This window comes from Parasteatoda tepidariorum, chromosome 2, assembly GCF_043381705.1.
Source record: "Parasteatoda tepidariorum isolate YZ-2023 chromosome 2, CAS_Ptep_4.0, whole genome shotgun sequence".
NCBI classification, from domain to species: Eukaryota; Metazoa; Arthropoda; class Arachnida; order Araneae; family Theridiidae; genus Parasteatoda; species Parasteatoda tepidariorum.
In genome coordinates this window covers 47,875,988-47,898,942 of record NC_092205.1, presented here as the reverse complement: position 1 = coordinate 47,898,942, position 22,955 = coordinate 47,875,988, and the positions used below count along the sequence as shown (strand labels likewise).

At 27.9% G+C, this 22,955-nt stretch overlaps 1 protein-coding gene across 1 annotated transcript in view; it reads left to right on the top strand.

Moving 5' to 3' along the window:
- The window catches only part of LOC107437912 (trypsin-1-like), a 24,673-nt gene extending 4,405 nt beyond the window's left edge, over positions 1-20,268 (top strand). The window contains exons 2-6 of the mRNA XM_016050051.3: positions 11,117-11,202; positions 14,035-14,144; positions 15,941-16,224; positions 17,509-17,666; positions 19,793-20,268. Of these exons, the coding sequence (XP_015905537.1) occupies positions 11,117-11,202; positions 14,035-14,144; positions 15,941-16,224; positions 17,509-17,666; positions 19,793-19,951 (797 nt within the window). The 3' untranslated portion in view covers positions 19,952-20,268. The remainder of the gene's footprint in view (positions 1-11,116; positions 11,203-14,034; positions 14,145-15,940; positions 16,225-17,508; positions 17,667-19,792) is intronic.
- Positions 20,269-22,955: the final 2,687 nt, after the last annotated feature.

Here is a 22,955-nt window from a genome sequence, read left to right as displayed (position 1 = left end):
ACAATGTGTACATGTATTATATATATATATATACATATATATATCAAGATGTTTTGAACGAATATTTAAAGAAAGAATGTAAAGAAATATGACTAATTCCGCATTAAAATTTACCAAAACACGTCTTGAATGTCAACTTCTTGAATCAAATATGAAAGAAAATACATTTCTTCACTCGTAATTATTTAATATAGAAATTATTTTTATTTCATTGCAGTGCATTTTTTTGAAATTTTATTATTTATTTTAAATATTAATTATGATTATTGTAATCACAATGATAAGGTAAATAATTACTATATTTATTTAATTTTTTAAATTCGAATATAATGTGCTATGGTATATTTTATTAGATTTTTAAACTACTTTCGAAAGTTTGCCAAGGGATTTGAATAAATGGAAGGAGAATCATTTAAGATTCAAATTCGATCAGTGATGAAAACATTTCTGATAACATGAATTTCAAATAAAAATTTTTGAAATGTATATGGAGCATCAAATATCAAAGTCAGAAAAGTTCAAAGTATGAATTTGAGAAAATCATGTAACTGCGCTAATTTAATGCATTTTATCCTTTGCAATTAGCTGGTTTTGATGCTCATACACTTGACTATGAATTTTTAAGGAAATCATAGAAAATAAAAAAATGAGAAAAACGCTTCCTTTAAACGAACTTGTGAGCATTTAAGAAAAGGAGGGATTGATTTTATACCTTTTAAAATTTTAAGAGAAAATAGAAGATCAAAATTATTTCAGAGCATGAAATGTAAGCGGTTTTGATTTCAAATTTTCAAATCAAAAGTGCGAATTTTGAATTATCAAATTCTTGAATTATAAATTATTGATACCCTTAACACTAGATTGCCTAAGGAAGTCATTTTGACTGCTTTTAATTTCAATTAGAAAAACAATGATGTATATAATGACACAATTTCTTAGAATTTTGTGACTTTTTGTACAACATATAATTTTTTTTTATTGTTAATACTTACTAATAACTTGTTATATAACTGTAAATATTATAAAAAATTTTAAAAATTAATTTTAAGCAAATTTATTTACTCATTCACAATCCAGACATTTTGACTGCTTTTCGGCAATCTAGGTATATACTAATTTTCCGTCTTTCTAGTGTTAAGAACTTTAAAAAATTTTAAAAAAATCTTACTCCTTAAAAAAAAAATCTATTTTTGTAAATCGAAAAAAAAAATTTTTTTTTATTATAGGTTCAGGATTTTAAGAAAAAAAAAGAAAATTAAAGCTATATGAACATCATTTAAATCAAAATGGTTTAGCATGTGTGACTTATCAGCTCTAAATTAATCATGAGATTTTGATTTACTATGTCTTTTATATTTTTTTTATTAAATTTCAAGAAAATTGTGAAACACTATAAATTTTAAACGAACGTGTTTTTACAAAATTATAAATAAAGTTTAAGAGATTGAAAGAAAGTACTAACTTGTAATTCATCGAAGTCAAAGGAGAGTTTAACAGTTCTAATTTGTACTTCACATGTTTTCATGCCTCATATACTCATTCTATATGAAAGAAACGAAAGTTAACTTTCCTATTTCTTAGCCAAAAGATAAATAATTTAAAAATCAAGTTTTGCACGATTTTGCTTTAAATTTTTCCAGGCAGATAATTTTTTGAAATTTTTGAAAGCTGATATTTTTCATTACTAACATGGACCAACTTGAAAATAGCCCGAGAATATTTTTTGGGTTTAAGGTTTTATTAAAAAGTAAATTAAAATTGGAATAAGAGTCGTTTGAATCAAAAGGTTTCAGATGATTATTGTTCTTAGTAGGTTTGATAAGCTGTTGTTAAAAGGCACATTAACCAATTGGTTATTATGAATATTAATGCAATCAGCTAATATATATTTTATTATATTGCACTAGTTTAAGTTATTAAATTTCAATCGCACTGTATAACAATAACCATACAGTTGCCGAATTTCCGCTTTTTATGTGATATTAAATTTGAATCAGAGATCCCAAACTTAGAAAGAAAAATTTAAAGATCACTACTTTTGCTTGTTCTCAATTTATCTTATTGCAAAAGAAAATTGCAAAAATAAAATTATTTCATAAAGGAAAAAATATTTTTGAAGGAACCAACTAACGAAAATCTATTTTGATTGGTTCTACTTAATAACAGTATTCATAACTATCCAATTTCTATTTTTTACATGATATTAAATTTTAATTTAGGATATTAAATTTTAAAAAAAACTGTAAAAAAAACTTTATTTCAGCTCATTATCAATTAATTTAAGCGACCATAACGCAATTTTCTTTAAAAGAGTTATGTTTAAAAAGTACAAAATAATTCAGCAAAATGAAAAAACGATATTTTTAACGGAAACAAAAACATTATTATGTATCAACATTTCTTTTATCAATCTAATGTTATTAGCTTATTTCAAATACCTCTAAAACTAATAAGTCTTCAATCAAAAAATAACTACAACATTAATTACAAATTTAAATTTAGAAATTAGTATTGCGTTCAACTAAACTTAATTAACGTGAAGAAAACCATTGATGCTGTTAATTAGAATATATTATAGAAAGCTTAACCATTGAAACGTAAGCTACCAAAAATTATTTTTACTATTTCTTTCCTACTGAAAGAAGATGCACCAAGTGCTTTGTCTGTTCCTCTTCGAAATAACTTAAAGAAGTTTTCTAACTTCGTTTGGGATTTAATTAAAGTTAATTCAGTCAGAAAATATGCGTGGTTACTAAAAGAAAATTCAATTTATAGCGAACATTGTATGAGAAAATATTGCTTTTAGAATCCTCGTACAAAATATTTTATAATAAATAAGATCAAGGAAGCAAATGTCTGACGAATTTCAATTCGGATCAAAAGTATGAGTTCTGTATTTTTAAAATTAGATGAACTCGTTAGAATTTCAAGTATGGTGGTAGTTTATTAATACTGAGTAACTAAAATTAAGTTCGAGTTTTAATAATATTTGTCTGTTTCGGTGTAGGAGTTTCTTTACTTTTTAAAGAATAAATACCTTCGTTTAATCTACGCGTTTCTGTGATTAAAAAAAAAAAAGTGAACGTGTATAAAATTGTGAAATTTAATTAACTTTCTTATTTTTTAATTTAATTTTGATGAAATTTTTCAAAATTTTAATTTAGTTTAACATATTTCCACACTATAAAAATCCTTAACGAGCAAAATATACGCAAATAAGTAATTTCAAAAGTTTAGCGACTTCGCAGTTAAATGTTCTTCTTTCTATATAGTAAGTGCACAAAGTACGCTTTCAAACATTGATCAGCAGCAGCATTGTCTCGCCAGTTCTTTATGGGACCTGAAATTTCTCCCAGTACACCCTATTTCCGGAAATTTATCTCCAATTTTTTTGTCTTGAACACTGCAATATATTCATCTAAACAGGTTTTCAATCGATTTCTAGGTCAACCTCTACTTCTTCAGTAGATAGATGTTACATTAAAGACCTACAGTGGATTGTGATAAATCTAGAAATAATAATTTCTGCATATCTTGTCCATTTTGTATCCAAAAACTTAGAACAACTTAGAAAACTTAGAAAAACAATGAAATTAATATAACTAGATAACCTATGTTGTACAAATAAAAATATAAATATCCTAATATGTTTATCTTAACGATAGAAATTAATCTTTATGATGATCAAACATTTTAAATTATTGATGCTAAGGAATACGTTATAAATGGTCAAAAAACGACCAGCAAGGTATGAAATAATTAAATAATTCGGAATGTTCCTAGACATTATATAAAATACCAAACGACAAACCAGCGAAATATAAATTTGATCATTTCCCACTTTTAATTTGCAAAATTAGTAGACTGAGGGGTCGGGGAACTGTCCTTACATCGGAAATGTTCTGGGTTCGAATCCCGGGCAAGGCATGAATGTTCTTTCATTCTCGGTACTATCTGTCCTCACTGGGGGAGCAACGTTGGCCCACCTAATATGGTGCCCCTGAAAGAGCGGCCATCATATCTACCCTACAGATTCCTGTACGGCGATAGGTCATTCATTCTCCAGGTAGGCTTTGGAAAAAAAAAAATTTTTTTGCAAGATTATGATTTATTAAAATTAGCTGAAAGTAGTTTTTTGGTACAATAAGGTACAAATTTGGTTCATATTTCACTATGTTATTTTTTTTTTTTTTTTTTTTTTTTTTTTTTTTTTTTTTTTTTTTTTTTTTAGTAAGAAAGTCATAAATAATAAAGTTTTTTTTGTAAGAAAGTCATAAATAATAAAGTTTTTTTGTAGGAAAGTCATAAATAATAAAGTTTTTTTAGTAAGAAAGTCATAAATAATAAAGTTTTTTTAGTAAGAAAGTCATAAATAATAAAGTTCTTTTAGTAAGAAAGTCATAAATTGTGAATAATCGCCATATACATTGTTAATAATAACCGGATTAACAGGGATTATAGCCCGGCTGGCATACGTAGACCATTACCCGGTATACACTTAACCGGTATTCCCTATACAGATGTTTTTAAAGTAGAACATTACGAACCCTGTACGAAGAGTTTTTTCCCCCTTTTTTTTAAGTTAAAGGGTCATTGCTCAGTTGGTTTTACACTAGTACTCTTCTCATCGGTTGTTAATAATAACCAAATATTCTGACTGAAGTAAAACTTTTGACTCATACAGAATTGGTTTAATAAATCAAGAAATTATTATAATTCCTTGGCGGCTTGCTCAGTATTTAAAAAAAAAAAGGGGGGGAGAAAGCGAAAGAAATAATACCCTGTATACTCTGTAGTTTAATACTCTGTAGTTTAATACTCTGTAGTTATAATACTCTGTAGTTTACATCCACTAAACCATTCCATTTTACTTTGCCTACAGAGAATTTATTATTCTATTCAATGCCAAGGTAAATTATAATAATTCTCATACACACATACAACACACGTTAATTGAACACAGCGATTGGTTTATTTACTATTTTTCGAATTTTGATACTTATTTTTATATTCCCTTAGTTTTTACATCTTCTTTTTTACTAAAATCATTTCTACAAAATAAATTTATTATACCTTTTCACTTGCATTCTTAGAGCAACACTTTCCCACTTAGCTTCAAACAAACTTGTCTAGAACTGTCGAGGTTAAAGTCGTAAGGTAAAGAGAATATCGGTAAATACATAATTCGAGTATCTAAAGCAGTGGTTACCAACTGGCGGGCCCCGGGCCGCATCCGGCCAGCGAAGCCTTTTTTGTGCCCCCGCGAACTAAAATATATTAGTTGTCCTTTTCTTTGGGCACAATTTTCATAAAAAATCCATTTGGGTTTAAAATACTTTTCTTTCGTTAAAAAAGAAAAGAAAAAAAAACTTAATTTCTTCGTTTCTGTGAAATTTAACATACCAACGGTGCAAAAAAATTCATTTCTCAGGTTTTGCATCCAAGAAAATATTTATTATTATTTGCAATTCAATACATTTTTTTTGTACAACTTGTTAAAAATCTGACAGTAATATTTAATGTTCCTTTAACCCTCCGCGTACGGCTCCCGCGATTTGAGCGGGGTATCTGTTCCGTCCCCACTACGGGTCACGTGAAAATCGCGGGCGAAGAAATTTTTCCCCTGATTTCAATACGGATCCCGACCCCGTATACGACCATCATCCCAAACCATCATGCTTATTTTCGCTACTAGGTGGCACTAGAGGGTTCGGGAATTTCGCAAATTGGGTATAATATGAAAAAAACACAACTACTTCGATTTAGTAGGAACAACATATGACGCAATGCTAAACGAATGGAATTTAGTTGTTGTTTATTTAGCTATTGTTATTAGTAGTTGTTGTTATTTGTTTTAGTTGTTGTTGTTTATTTAGTTGTATTTAGTTTCAATAACTTTTCTTTATCATGCAATAAAATCTGGCGAGCAGCTATTTAAACGATCGAACACTTCGTTTGTTTATTTGTGGCTTGAAGTTAGGCTCGCAGAAAATGCCGCTCATGGGTTAAATTTAGTAGGAACAACACAACCTGTGACGTAGGCTATATTATACCCAATTATATAGAAAAATTCGTTGAAGGAAGATAGTAACGCCTACTTTTTAAAATAGTAACCAGTAGATTGATGCTTTAACGTTGCATTTCATATCATACTTATAATTTTTGATATTTAGTGATGAAAAAATTACTTAAAATGAAAAATACTAAACTAAGAGTAACTTAAAAATCGCCCCCCGTATTTTAGGACCGAAAAGTATAAAAACTGAGCCGAGCGCGGAGGGTTAAACATTAAAGAGTCCTATATAAAATTTTGATGAAGTTGCGGCCCGCCATTTGAATGGTGTTTTTAATTGCGGCCCCCGGCCTTATGTAAGTTGGAAACCCCTGATCTAAAGTTATTATCAATAAAAACCTTGTGACCCATTATCTGCTAAGAATCGACATCATTTAAACTTTTAGATTCCAGTAGAATCATCTAAAATTTAGTCATGAAAAAAGTCTCATTCTAATAAATATAAATTATGTTCTATTAGGGTGACCGGAAAGTAATATCGTTTCGGCGCATTAAATATTCGTTAGTCTTAAAAACCATTTCCTTTTTTTCGTCCCAATTCCATTTATTTTCGATCTGGCATTGAAAGGTAATAGCTAACGAGGGTGAATACTTTATTGATTAAAAATAAAAATCTTGATAACAAATATCAAATGCACCGAAACGACATTACTTTTCGGTCCCCCCCAATACATGAGTGAAACTCATTTACTGTTGCTTTTCAGCTATTTCCATGAGGATAAAAAAAAAATTAAAATTACATTCGATTTTTTTATCAAGTTTATCAGGGTTAAATTTGATGCATCGATATTTTGAGTATTTCCGAAAAATTACTGTTCATTTGCTTTGAAGAAGACGATTTTTGTGTATGGACTAAAAGCTTTTTTCTTTCTTTTTTTTTTTTTTTTTTTTTTGAAGTNTTTTTTTTTTTTTTTTTTTTTTTTTTTTTTTTTTTTTTTCAATTTTAAGATCTTTTTTCGTGATTTTTTTTTTTAAACTTTCTTCTTTATTCAAATTATGATTGTTCATCCATTGTTGTAAAAATAATTATTTATTTCTCTCAAGATAATTTTTTATGCTCATGCTTGACATATCGTCAAACGTAACAAAAAAAAATGAATTAATGAAATAAAAAAATAAGAGTCAAATTTGAATCTAAACACTTATATTCACTCTCAGTCTTTTAGAACAGTAAAAAAGAAAAATAGAATTTAAAAAATTTTATGTCATATTTGATGACCTATTCACCCAGGTAGATAACCCCAATGGAAGAAACAATCTAAAAGAAATGTTAGAAAAATAACCCAAATTTGAACTTAGGCTCTTAGGCACTCCTACATCAATTTTTTCAAAAGTTACTATTAAAGCTGAAATGTCAAAAAACAAAACCGAAACTCATTTTTTTTATATATAATTTAATATTTCTTCCACAGAATTTCTACTGCAATTGTATAATGTATGCGCATGATAAAAAAAAAAAGCTAAGAGTAGCTTTAAGTTATCAAAGAAAGCACTTAACTTAATCATTTCAGGTAACATATTTTATATAATTACATATCCTAAAGAAAGTTATAAAATTAAATTTAGCTAAATTATTAGAAAGCCATAATTTCCGAGCAGCTTAGTAAGATGAAAATTAACTAAAATAAAATTACTTAACCTGTACTATTCTTAGAGGAATAACTATAAAGGATATTTTCATCTTGAAACTTTTAAAAGATCATTTAATAAATTCATTTTACAAAAATTGAAGTAGGACATTTTAGATAAAATTTAGTTTAAATTGATAACTGAAACCTTGTGTACTTTAAAAAAAATCACATCAACTGAACACACAAAAATCACACAAACTGAATTTAAAAAGTAAAAGTAAGGTAAAAGTATTCCTGCATTCCCGCAAAAAGCATTCCCGTAAAAGCGTGATGTCGGTCAAGGGTTCGATCCTAGTGTCAAGGAGGGTCGGGACATCAATTTTGAGATTAAAGACTTGATAATAGCAATGCTAACTTCATTTAGTACCGGCCGCCTTTACCTCTCAGGCATCTGGTACTCGTTGATCGGAAGCTTGTTGGGCTGCACTGCAAATAATTTTAAGCTGGGTGGGTCATCACAGAGATAGAACACCAGTCTTCAACATTGACTGTTTAGTGTCTTAACCACTGTGCCTTCGAATACTATGCATACAGTGTACAATAATAAGAAAAAATTTTAAAAATTATGAAGTTAAGTGAACTTTTTTTTAACTTTTTAATAAGTAATTATAAATAATTATTTTTTTTCTTTTGAATTATCTTTAGATTAGTAAATTATATCCTCGTGTGCAAAGTTTTTTTTTCCTTTTTTTTTTTTACATTTGCTTTTTTTTACGTTGATTGAGTGAAAATCCGATCAAAAATTAATCAAGAGATGTTTTTTTTTTTTTTTTTTTGANTTTTTTTTTTTTTTTTTGGTTCTGTAACTATGTAAATTTGGAAAACTTATGTAGTCCATTAGTTTAATATCCTCTCACATTCCTCCCTGCAAATATAACAAATTAAAAATTATGTTTTATTTTTATGTGTAATAATTTTTTTTAATAATTATAAAAACTTGCTTGTTATGTGTCCTAACGAATCTAGTCAGAAGCATTTACTGACTGCGAGAGTTGGATTTTTAAATTTACTGCTGTAATTGACTTAATTTTTTCCCCTTTCAGCGAACTTCGAAGATAAAAAAAAGGAAGTAAAAAAAAGGATCTATTTAAACGAAAATTTAAAAATTAAAAATTTATTGTACGCTAAAGCCAACTGTTTCTTTTGAACGCAATTTATTTTAATTACTTTAAGGAATTTAAATAAAGTATGATTTTTAAAAAAAATTTCATGTTTTAAAATTAAAATTATACTAAGAATTTTAATGTTGAGAAAGATTGTTTGTGAATTGATTGATTTAATTAAAGAATTGAATTAGTTAAAATTTCTGATGAACACAAGTAAAATTATTTTTGGAAAAAAAATTACGAATAATTTTTAAATATTTAAATAAATTTTCTCCTGACCGTTATTTATAATATAAAAGTTAATTCTAACTTTGTTACCTTTCAAGATTTAAAAATATAAAAAAATTGAAAAAATATTTAAAAAAATAGCAAAAAAATCTTCCACAAAAGGAAAATTTTAAGTTTCATTCTTATACAGTGGTGGTGCCATCTATTAGTGCAAACAGAAAATGTTTTGCAGTAAGTAAATATTTTAAGTAGTATTAACTTTTTTACTTTTATATATATAATATTTCAGTGCACTCTTGAAAACAATTCTTTGTCGGTTTTATTTACACATATTGTTTTATTTAACTAGAGATAACTCAGAAATTCAAATACAATTTAACAAGAGATAAGGAATTTAAATAAAAATGTTGATAAGCCACTTTATTAATTCAAAATTTAATTTTGAAAATTCATTTATTCGATTCTCATTATTTTCTACTATTTTTTTAGGGAGGAGGGAAAGAGAAAGTTATGTTTATTCGAACTATGCTCTTAAATATTTACGTTCCTATTATAATTATTTAATTTTAAACATTTAAATTAAATTTGTTGCTCAAGATCTAAAAAAGATTTTTTCAAGCGAATCTATTTCTTTTAACTCCGAATATCTGTACAGAATTTATCAAAACTTATTTTCTCCAAAATTTATTAACTATTTCAGTTAAATACATTAACTATTCAGTTGGCATATTTTTACTAATTCCAAACAAAAGTAAAATTAAGAAAAAAATTAGTAATTTATTTCTTCAGTGTATTGCGCATAGTTTCTGTTCATCATTTTGCGAAAAAGGGCTCGTAAAAGAAATGTTAATAATTTTAATAAATAATTTTAATAAATAATTTTAATAAATAATTTTAATAAATAATTTTAATATATAATTTTGATATATAGTTTTAATATATAATTTTAGTATGTAATTTTAATGTATAATTTTAATAAATAATAATTTTGATATATATTTAAAATCAGACATTTTCTGACGTATTTAGTTGGAATTCATTAGTAATTAAAACCCGTGAACCCCCATATGATCATAAAGGGTAAAAATTGTAACTTAAAGTTTACATTTATAATATAATATAATANAATATGATTTAATATAATATAATATAATATAATAAAAAAGTTATAATTTAATTAATGTTCAATTATCTTAATAACTGAACCAAAACTGTTACTGGCCTTTTTTTTTAAGTAAATAAAAATTTAACTAATTTTTCGTTTCTTACATTTTAAAAAATAAAGAAATTGTGTTTAAAAAAATCAAGTCATAAAAATAATTATTTTATTGATTGTTATTATTTATTCAATTTTTCTTTTACTCTAATTCCTTTTTTCTTGCCTGATTGCATTATGAAAAAAATAGATTTAACCTTGTAAGAGGGTATATCTATCTCAGTTTCTGCTTACGAAACCACGAGATTAGTTTACCTACCAATATAGAGAAATTTCTCTAATTGTCAACCACGGAAAAAAAATGTAAATGCATACGGAAATTTTTCTATAGTAAAGAATTTATGATTTCCAAAACGGTATTCTTTGGTTTTGCTACGAATACTTTAAATTAATTTACCTAAATTTTTATTTTTAAATTTGCTTAAACATTATAATTTATGCTTCCTGAAATACTTCGATTCAAATATTTACCCGTTAAATTTTTTATTTCATATTAAAAGTAGTCATAATTATTTTATTTGGCTTTGTGGTCAAATGGATGCCCTCTGCCAGCAGCTGCCCCTTTCGCTTACACTTTACTCGCCACTGTGTGATGACGACATGTCGGTAGTTTTTGCCCGGTCAAGAAAAATATTTAAAATCCAACAATAAAAACAATTTGCATTGTAACTATCAAAAACTTTGCCAGAAAACCTATAAAATGATTTGTAACAACTAAGTCTTGTTGTGCAGAATTCTATTCCAATTATTATTTGTAAACAAGCTCTACACAAAATAAAAACATTCTATTTATTACTATTTTCACTCATTATTATTATTATTATTATTATTATTATTATTATTATTATTATTATTATTCCAGATAATGTGCAGTGTGGGAAACCTTTAGGCAGGAAACCAAAAATTGTAGGAGGAGAGAACGCCGAAAAGGGAGAGTTTCCATTTCTAGTGAGTGGTGAGCTAAAATTCAATTCATTCCTCTCTAATAAAGCCTTCAAAGATCATTTTCAAACAAAAGTAAATTATTGAAAATACAAATTTGAATTTCGTGATAAAAGGTGCACAAAAAATGTATTTATGCCAAGGGCCCAATCTAATCATAGTCATGCCCTGCTAAGTAAATTTCGAATGAAAAGTATGGTGAGGCAGCGCATTAGCAACAGCGAATGATGAATAAAGCGAGAGTAGAGTTCGAATAACCCCACAAAAGCACACGTACTATAATTTCGTTCTGTTAACAAAAAATCCCCTCAGTTCTGAAACACAAAATGACAGGAAAAATGGGGATAAACAAGTTGAAACAAGGAAAAAAGGGGTTTAAAAAAGTAGGGAAAGATGAATAAGCTTGAACTAGATAAGCAAACAAATGAAAAGAGATAAGAAACAATTGTGTGTGTGTGCATGGAGTAGAATTAAAGCCCCAGGTATGTAAGGTCGATATTAAATTAAAATATATTTTCAAACATTGGGAAAGAATGGGATCCTACGTCATCATTAATTAAATTACAATATTTGTTTTTTAGATGTGAAATACTTCCCAGGTATCAAGGTCTGCTGCTAAAGAGCTGTGTTGAATAATTTTAGAAAAAAAACTGAAACTTAGGATTACAATTCCAGTTATGTTGTTTAATATCCTGATTTCGAACATATCTCTCATGTTCCTTAAGTCGAAGTTTAAGTGTACGTTTAGTACACTAGTTTAGAATAAATTAGTTCTGCACTACGATTGGGTTTTATTTAGTTACTTTATTTTACTTTACTTTACTTTACTTTACTTTACTTTACTTTACTTTACTTTACTTTACTTTACTTTAACTTTACTTTAACTTTACTTTAACTTTACTTTAAACTTTACTTTAAACTTTAACTTTACTTCAAACTTTAGCTTTACTTTAACTTTTACAGACTGTCCCCTGATTGGGCATAGCTTCAAAAGGTAATCCAAATAATAAATACAAAAATATCCTCTGAATTACAGGGAAGAATATAATGAGTTATAATTACTTCTTTCAACTCTGTTTATTTATAGAAACATAATTTGACAAACAAGATTATTTAATATTATAATATTATGAAATATTATATTATTTCAATGAAATATGGCGTTTGGAACTCAGTTATAAATTGAAAAGATGCAAAGTATTTTACAACCACTCACAAATGAAATGAATAAGATTTCGCAAAATTTTTATGATGTTAAGAGAGGGATGCTTCGATTCAGGAAGAAAAAAAAACATATCAGGTTTTATATCAGAGGTCGAAGTCTAATTTAACTAAACAAAGCAGAAAAATATATTGTTATATATTATATGGTTACATAAAAATGAGTTTATATTATATTCAAACCAAATAAACTAAACAACGAAAGTAACGGTTCCATATTGCATTTAGTGATCATAATACTTCATTTCACGCGTATTTTAAACAAACTTTCGAATTCATAGTGTAGAAAATTATTTAATTTTTAAGTTTTCTTTTTTGTAAATGTTTGAATACATCAAAATGTATCTTTAATTTGGGTGAAGGGAAAAAATAAACTAAAGAGTGTAGAAAGTTTCCATAGTCTATGTATCTTCTTACAGGTTGTATAATAAAAGAAAATCACATATATATACACAATCACATATACATACACTAACCTACAATAATAGAAGAGACACTTTTTGAAATTTTTTTGAATTTCTCAAGATATACTTAGAAAATTATTTTGTTACTTCAGATGTAATTAGTTCGTGCGATTTTTTATACTTAGCAATACTCCTATGGTGTCAGAAGTTTCAGGGACCGACAATAAATTACGAAACAAGACAAGTGTTTTTGATCACCCTATGACAGAAAATCAAGCAATAAGTTAGTAACTTATACCGATTACTTTGGTTGTTATTTTCAATAGCTGCATAAAATTTCATAAATCTAGCTTAAATATTTAAGGAAATGTGGACATTTTTATTTAAATAAAAAAAATTGTCCTACTTTTTTTTTACCATAACTTTAAAAATAATCAATAAAATTTTTTAAAAACATTTTAGCACTTAAAAAATAATTCAACATTTCTTTTTTCTAAAACTTGAAATAAATTATTTAAAAACTGAGCACGATATGAATATTTAAAGTAGTTCTTTTATACTGCGCATGAGCGAAAAAAGTCATTTTTGTAATTTGTAGTGAATCGTAGTTAGCAACTAAGGAAAAAAAAAATCTGGTTTGAGTATCTTAAAAGTTTAAAGAGTTTCAAGCAATTTTCTATGTAATTTTTGTATTTAAAAAAAAAAGGCTTAGGATTTAAAAAAAGGATAAGGTGATAATGGGTTTTCCAAAAATTTTATTTTACACTATTATACAAGATCAATTCGGCATTGTGGGGTTTCATCCCCCATAAAAAAAGAATTTCTTTCACCTATTTTCATTCCTTGCACAATCACAGTCTGGTGTCCGGATGATTATTGCTAGGTAATATTAGGCTATTATTTCATTTATTATAATTATTTCTTGAGATTCATAAAGTATTTCGTGAGAAATTTTTTAAAAAATTCAAAAACTGAAACTGTATATACATATATATATATATAATATTCTCTTTAAAAATGTATTTTTTTCCTTGTTTTCTTTGTATTTTTAACTTACTTTATGGGTTTTATGTACTTGCTGCTTATGCACAGTAAATCTAACGTATTATAACGTATTATTATTTCTTCTTTATTTTCCTTAACTCTTTTTTGTATTTTATTGTGTTATGTATAGTATGTGTTGTGTATATGTAGAGTAATGATGTTCGTATAGGTGTCATTGAGGGGCCCTGAAGAACCTCGAGCTTCAAATGTTCTTCACAAGTGTGGAGCAGTTCTTCTTAGCGAAAGGTGGCTTCTAACTGCCGCTCACTGTGTTTTTGAGTGAGTTTTTATTTATTATATTTTAAGCTTGTTATATTGGTAAGTTGTTTGTTATATTGGTAAATAAATGTTCTCTCTAGAAGAACAGATTTCTCACATCAACACATCTAGCGTTTGAATAGCGGAGTCAAACAGGAAATATCTAGAGGTGGATCGTAACAGGTACTTTTAAGTAGCATGTTACGATATAAATCAATAACTCTAGAATATCTGTTCCAGAGAGACAAATCTTGATTTTGGTTAATTTCATCAATTGCTTGTTCTTTTTCTGAACCAGAATTCTTGTATTATCAGATATATGAATTTCGGAGCAGCTGTAACATAGTCGATCTTCGTCTATAATGGAATGGATTGCCTTTACTAGCACTTTATATTTTCTGAAATGCAACCAAGTTATAGATCCTCTCAAAACACTTTCATTGTCTAATATTTAACCTAGTAACATATACTCTAAGGGTTTTTTTTTAATTGATTGAACTGTATTAGAATATCACAACTAATAACGGCTGAAAAAGCGAAACGTCTTAAAAAACAAAAAATTACATTCATTAAAATTCTTTTTAACTTTCTTATTTCGTTAGTTTTTACTCAGAGCTGCTTAAGCATTAGTTAAAGACAGCTCCAAAAGAATTAAAAGTAGATGGAAAAAAATCTTATTTGAATCTTATAATTTTATGAATCTTATGATCTTATTTATGAATTTATTTTTGAATGATATGATCTTATAATAATCTTTCAGCTCATATTTTAAAGCAGATCCTTAAAAATTTTATGAATCTTTACTATTAGTGTGTATTTTTACTTAATTGATAATCGAATGTATACTTCAATGATTTAGGTACTGCAAGATGCTACGAACATAAATTAAAACTGGTGCAAGATAATAAACTCTATTTGTAAAATTAATAGTGAGGTATTCTTTCGAAATCATAACTTTAAATGTTAATACCTTTGCTTAAATTAATCTGAATATCTTAAAAAAAATTATTTGAAAATGCGTATATTACGACCATTGATATTTTATATAATGGTAGGTCAGTTTAGTATTTAATTGGATCCTCATCTGTTTCCTAGATTAAGGCTTGGATTCAACACAGTATGGCTTCAATGATATTTCTTTTATTCATAATTTATTTATGTTGATATAAAAATGAGTGTAAGGAAAAATTCTCTATAGCTATATGTACTAAGCCAAAACAAAGCCATGCTTTAAAAACCATATTTACTATATTACCAACGCAACTGTTAATTTTATCTAAAACTTATATGCGCTTATATGAGACAGATATTATATAAAACAGCAAGATATCAATATATGCAAATATTGTTCTAAATTCTAGAACGCATATTCTGCCTCTATTGTAAAATTACATCGCTGTACTTTCTAAACATGCACACAAACCTTTTAAAAATAATTCATGATTTCTTAGACTATTATTGTTTTTAACAAATGTAAAACACGGATTTACAACTTTTAATTTGATGGAAAAAGACAAATTATTATAATAATTTTGCCAGTAGTGCTCTATTGTAAGTTAAATTTTTTCGATTAATACTTTTTTTTTTTATTGTTGTCAAAGCATATCTTGTTAAGCAGATTTTTATGTGAATGCATTTAATTTTTTGCCAACAAGAATCTTTAATTTATGAATGTCTTTTTTTTTTTTTTTTTTTTCTTAAATATAAACGGTAATTTTTTCAACTTCTTCTACAAAAAATAGGTATTTTTTCTCACTAATTTCGATTAGATTATAATCAATTACTTTTTTTAAAATGTTTACATTAAAATCTACCAGATACCGGAGGAAAAAATATCTTCCACGTTTAAGAGTTCGTTTAGGAGAATATGATGTCTCATCTAGTACTACCACAGATCGTCAAGATTTAGGAGTAGAGGAACTTATTGCCCATCCTCAATATCAAGAACCATATCGCCAGAGCAATGACATAGCACTCCTACGACTCAACAAGCCAGCCATCTTGAGTGAAAACGTTTGGCCAGCATGTTTACCAGACGCCGGAATGCAAATACTGGGGCTAAATGCTACAGTTGCAGGATGGGGCCAAGCCTCGTTCTCAGGTAAGAATCAAATGATTAAGATAACAAATTATTTTTTTTTATTTTTTTTTTTATTGGCGAGATCGGATTGATTCTTTTGTTGCATGCCACACGGTCATGTGCTAAGGTTCTGCTAAAGCTTTGTAAAGAATTTAGACTAATGTACCAATTATGTACCTTGAGTGCGTCAAAAAGTCGTGTTTTTAAAATTGGATTTCTCAGGATCTATAGGACCGATTACGCTCAGATTTTGTATTTTGCCATGAAAATTGCCTTTTTTGAAATAATTTTAAGAAATTGCACACCTTGCAATTCAAAATTTTTTCGACTATTAATAAATCAAACAATAAAAAAATAATAAATGTTTACTAAAAGATATTTTTGCATAAACGAATTTTATAATTTTGCACAAAAATTTTTCATTTCTCTTAAAAAGTTCTCAAAATATGGTAAAATACGATAAAATTTACATTAAGTGGTCCAAACTTATTCGAACGGTATGCTTATTCGAAGAAAGTACGTTTTAGTGTCTGGTTTAGTAACTTGAAATATCATCTGCACTAATTAATTAGCATATTTGAGATCATTCCCTTGAACCATTAAGATTGAGTGCTAGAACGTGAGGTTTCGATCATTAGATCAAAAGATATTCAGGGTGGTCCGTTTATTTATCTATTCATATATTTATTTTATTTTATTTTTAGTTTATTTATTTATTTATTTATTTTGCTCACTGCATGTAATATTTACTCATGGAACTAATGTAAAATAATGTTTAAACAAATATGCAAAAAGACAGGAAAATAAAGTTCTACGAAAGATATATTAAATCACAGAAAGTTTTTTTTTTTTTTTTTTTTTTTTGAGACGGAGTCTCGCTCTGTCGCCCANTTTTTTTTTTTTTTTTTAAAAATAATAATAAAAATGGCAAAACGATAGATACGTTTATTTCTGTATGAATGAGTAGGCGCGAGGGATAAAAATTGATTCAGTGAAATTTTTTATTATTTATTAAATTAACTACTGCCGTACTATTTTTGTAAAAGTATAGTGACAGGAAAATTTGATAATAACAATCACCTTGTTTATCCATTAAAACAATTTATTTTAGTTTTTAAAATGTTTTATACTAAGTGCCATATAATTTTAATAAAACCGTTCAAAGTCAATGAAAAGACAAATCAGAAAAAATGCATCAATATTATTAAGTTAATTTGAATCCTCAGTATCCTCAACATATGATTACGATAAAAATATTTTTCTTTCTAATATATAAAAATATTTTCAAAAACATTACATTCCTAGGACCTGCCGGTGAGAAGACCATTTTGCAGAAAATAGTAGTGCCAGTCATGTCCAATGGAGCTTGTTTGCAAATGTATTTTGAGGCAGGACATACCTATCCTTTAGAAGACAACCAGATGTGTGCAGGCTATAGGGAGGGTGGCAAAGACTCCTGCCAGGTAATTGGTTTCCATTACACAAATTTATCGAAGAGTCCTAATAAACTTTGGCGAAACAACTTGGGAAAATAATTTGCCTTTTAAAATTGATCACATAAATCACGCATCTAAAGAATTGCCTCAGCTTTAGTGACGCAACCCAAGTCAAAAATTTTGATGGTTTTTCATTGATGAACCAACATAATCTTGATGCTAACCATTAATAATTCCATCACGAACCATTATATATTTGCTGATAACCAACATAAGTAACCATCACCCCCAATTTATGAATTCGGACTGATTTATGATGATCGTATATTTAAAAATAAACCAAATATTTTTTATTATATACTCCTGAGAACCAAAAAGAATTCCAACTACACCATCATAGAAATGTATATTTGGAACCATCATGGACCATCACGTTGGTCCATGAGAATCAAACTTCTCTTGATGGTTAACCATCATTGCAGTAAAGTGGCATTTTCCATCATGGAATGATGAAAGTTTGTTGGCTTATCAAACACCATGAACGCATAATGGAAAATGTTGAAAAATGGCGACCATCAAATGATGTTGGACCATCATGAATCGCACTGAAATCAACATAAACCATCAAAATATTTTGAGGGAACCATCAAGAATTTTGACTTGGGAATTCATGGTCTCACCGATACAGCAATAAGAATCCTTTACGTATGAAGTAATCATTTAAGACGGGTTCTCAATGAGTGTACCCCATCACTCTGCGTTGCCACGGTCTTATATTTAGCAGCAATCTATTCAATTCAAAAAGAAAAAGTTTCAAGGTAGAGCTGACAGAATTCTGAATGCATATAACGTATTAGTACATATAACGTATTATCATCTCAAAAATAATAGAGCCATGAGAAGCTATGACAGGTATGAAGCAACCATTTGCCGGGTTACTTCACACCTGTGCGAAGCTGGATTTTCCGTATTTGGTGTTTTGAAAAGAAAGTATTTAAACAAAATATCCACACAAAAAATAATAAAAATAAATAAATAAATAAAAATGCAAGTTACTACATCAACTTTTATTCCACAGTTTGAAATGTTATATGATAAGCTGCAAGCTTACCCATTGCACTAAATTAACTCAGATGCAACCGATTGTGTATGGTAATTTTTCTTTATTTATGCTTTTTGTCTATATTTTCTTCTTCATCATTAATACTTATGACATCATGATTAATACCTATTTATTATTAACAACTTATGTGCTTGAATGAATTTTAAGTATGAGTTGTATTAACTATATGTTCCGACAACTTACTTCCATTGCTTTAATTACTTCCATATTTTTACAAATGTGAGACTCACATAAAAAATATCATACCGTAGAGAAATTTCAGATGACTGATGTACCGTGAAACAATTTTAAACCAAGTAAGATCATGCCAGAAGATCATCACTAAGATTACGTTAAGATAACAAAAAAATATTATTAGACTACACTTATTTAAAAAAGTATTCCGTCTACAACCAGAGGAGTCATGGAAGCTAATAGAAGACTCTACCGCGAGAGAAACTCGTTATATTAAATTCTGTTCTACCTCTATAACCAATTTAAATCATAAAAAAGTGAGTTAAGGCAAACCTAAAGTGGTCCATAAAGTTTTTAATACTGAAAAGAAATTTTTAAAATATCGAAATGAAAACAAATTATCAAAAGTTACCCAATTGCGTAATCCTAAGTTATCCTCTCATAATTTGTTTTCATTTGGTTATTTTGAAAATTTCTTTACACTATTAAAAACTTAATAGGCTACTCTAGGTTTGTCTGAACTCACTTTTTGGATACTACTGGAAGCAAAAGAGAATTTGCGATAAAATGTTTCTCCCGTGGTATAGTGTCCTCTTAAGACTCCACAATTTCGTGACTAGGTTTGCCTTTACTTTCTAGACAAGCTGATACCCATCGATCTGTAGCTGGGTGGTCCACTGGGGAAAATACTTATTCACCTTGATAATTTTGACTACATTTACATTTCATTCTAGGAATATCACTCGATTTACTTCTGTAAAATGAAAGTATTAATAAATGATTAATAGATTTACTTATCTAAACAGTTAATTAATAAAAGACAGTAAACTTTAAATCTATGGGTTTTTAATTTCAGGGAGATTCTGGAGGACCTTTATTTGTCAAACACAATAATTTGATCACAGTCATTGGACTCGTATCTGCTGGAATCTATTGTGGAAGTCCACTCCTACCTGGAATCTACACAAGAGTCATTTCACATCTTGATTGGATAAGGCAGAATATTAAAGACTGATTCACACCTACACAATTTCCCATCCTGCTTGGATGAGACAAAATATCAAAGATTGAAATACTTACACACATTTCTTTTTTAATTTATTTATTTAAATGTTGGAAGAAACTTGGTTATTGATTGAAAAGCTTAGTGAAAGAAGATTATAAGAAACTTTAAAAAAAAATAGAAATATCTGGCATAGAAATTATAGTAACAACCTCACGGTGCTTCCGAAAAATAAAATTCTTTGAAAACTACTTTATTTAATGACTTAGCGTGGGGGGAAAAAAAAGAGTTCTATGCATTCAGCTAACCATAAGATGTTTTAAAACCCACAATTCCGCACTTTTCCTGAATATCGCCTAATACTTTCTTTCACTTAGATCTTCACTTGTAAAGACATCAAGATAGTATTAAAAACGATGCTATCTACCGTAAAAATATCGTTCATCATAAAGTATCAAGATCGGATATGGGTTTATTATACCTACCTTTCTGCTATCATTTGTAAGTTCTCATGCTTTGCAGAAAAACCCATGTTATCTACCTTTGTGCTATCATTTGTTAGATATCAATAAAGCAGGCCTGTGTTATCAACCTTCATGTTAGAACTAGCAATGTATCAAGATGGAAGGCAGGCCTGTGCTATCTATCAACCTTCATATTAGAGCTCACAAGGTATCAAGAAGGAAAGCGGGCCCATGTTAACTACTTTCATGTTAGAGCTCACTCTCACAGGGTACCAAGATGGAAAATCAGCCTATGCTTGCTACTTTCATATTAGAACTCATAAGGTATCAAGATGAAAAACGGGCCTATATTAGCTACTTTCATGTTGTAGCTCATAAGATAACAGCCACGCTGGGCGAATAAATATCATTGTGTTTATTTATAAAAATCATTATGAAGAATGATAATCACTAATCATTATCTATTTAAAGTACTCTATTGAATGTTGCTATATATTGATTGTTCATTATTTTCTTATGAATTAGGAATTTAAAAAGCTGCATGCAATTATAAGCTGCGTGCAAATAAATCTTTCACTTAAATACTATACTGAGAGTAAACAAAACAAAGCAAAAATTGATTTTGATTTTTTTTTAAATAAATATAGAAAATAAAAAAAAATTGAGAAATTTGATATGTATATTTGATGTATATTTTCTAACCTGCAACAAAAAGATTCCTTGAATATTTTTCTAGTCATTGATTGGTTATTAATCTTAATATATGAACATCAAAAATATTTTTTATTTAATTTTTCATACGTTTGTTCCTGATTTTTGTGTTCTATTTTTGTAGGATATAACATGCTTTACTCCTTCCTAGTCATGAAAAAAAAATGTCTTGTCATAAAAAGTATAATTTAGATGAAATTTGTGTTACAGATTATGAATAAAATTGTTGTTTTTATAAATTTTTTGTGTTTTTGACATTATATTTCGTCTTAAAATCTGATATTAAAATAAAATAAGCTGGTAATAGCTGAAAAAAAAGTTTGAATGCATTGATCCTCTCTTACAGTTATGAACTAAAGACTAAAGCTTATTATTCTTAAAAGAAATGTATATAAATAAAAGCATTATTTCCTCACAACTGTTTATAATATTATAAAATAAATTATGATCACCGCGAGGCAATCACAGGTTACCCATTTGTATCGTTTTTTCTTTTCTCGCTTAAACTCTTACCTTTAGGACAGTGTCAATCAGTTTGGAACCCTATTTATTAGTGATTTTCACCTGAATTAGTATTCAAAACGATCCAGTATGAACTGTAGATTAGAATTTCGGATTTGTAATTAAATTAATGAAACAAAAATATAATTCAATTGATGAAATTCTCCTTTATTCACAACTCAAGAAGTATTTATGGGACTTTCTGATCCCATATCTCAAAAATAAACTCACCAACTTAATGCATAACAAAATTAAAAGTGAAAAAAAGAATTCTAAAAAAATTATCAAACAGTAGCGGTCGCCATAGCAGCAATGACGACGCATGCGTACTATTTACTATTACTCTTGATCACAATTGAAAAGTGTGATAACGTCTAAATAGAGTGCGCTGGGATAGAGTCCCCTTGCCGTCAGGCTAACCGTGAGAGGTTCTCGTGGTTTTCCTCTCCATGTAACGCAAATGCGGGTTAGTTCCATCAAAACATCCTCCACAAAGGCAAATTTCTCCCAATACTTGATCCAGGAGATCCCATGTCTTCTCGATTGGTTTCAAAATTTCAAGGCAACGGAGTTGAACATTAGTAGTCGTAAACCCAAAAATTGGGTCGCCTGTTCAACGACGGTTATTTAAATAAAGTGCACACGCCATCAAACTCAAAACAAGACCCATTTTGCCAATAGGTAAAAAAAAAAACTATCGAAAGATTGCGACAAATTTATTCCAATGTTATTATTTAATTATTCCAATATTTTTATAGTTATTTTTTTTTAAATTAATTTATTTATTTTTAAAATCCATAGTGTAGAGCAAAACAACTATCGTTTTGTTAATTTAAAAGTTATTTAGAATGTTTTCAGTGGAAAAGCAATTACAGTTTCAACTAACTAAAAACTTAATATGTGACTCTCTTATATACTTTAATTCACCATTATTTGAAATCACTAAATCAAATTCTCTATCACTCAATCACTATCAATTCTCAATCAATTCTATATATAAGACACAACATAAAGAAAACCATGTTCAGATTGCCAACTTTTTTTTATTACTTAATGTTAATTTTTCTTTATTTAAACTGGGACCTCGTCTTAATATGACTTTGAAATTTTTCTAATTTAAGCTTTTTTTAATCTAAAATGTCGTGAGGCAACAACTCTTGATTATTCCTATATTTTAATAGTTTTTTTTTTTCTTTTAACTTAATTTATTTATTTTTAAAAATAAATTATTTTTGTTAATGAAAATATAACTTAATTTTTAGTTTTTTTTTTTTTTTTTTTTAAAGGAAAATGACAAATGCCAAGTCTTTTTGACTCTGTCTTCCGCTTTAAAAGACAGG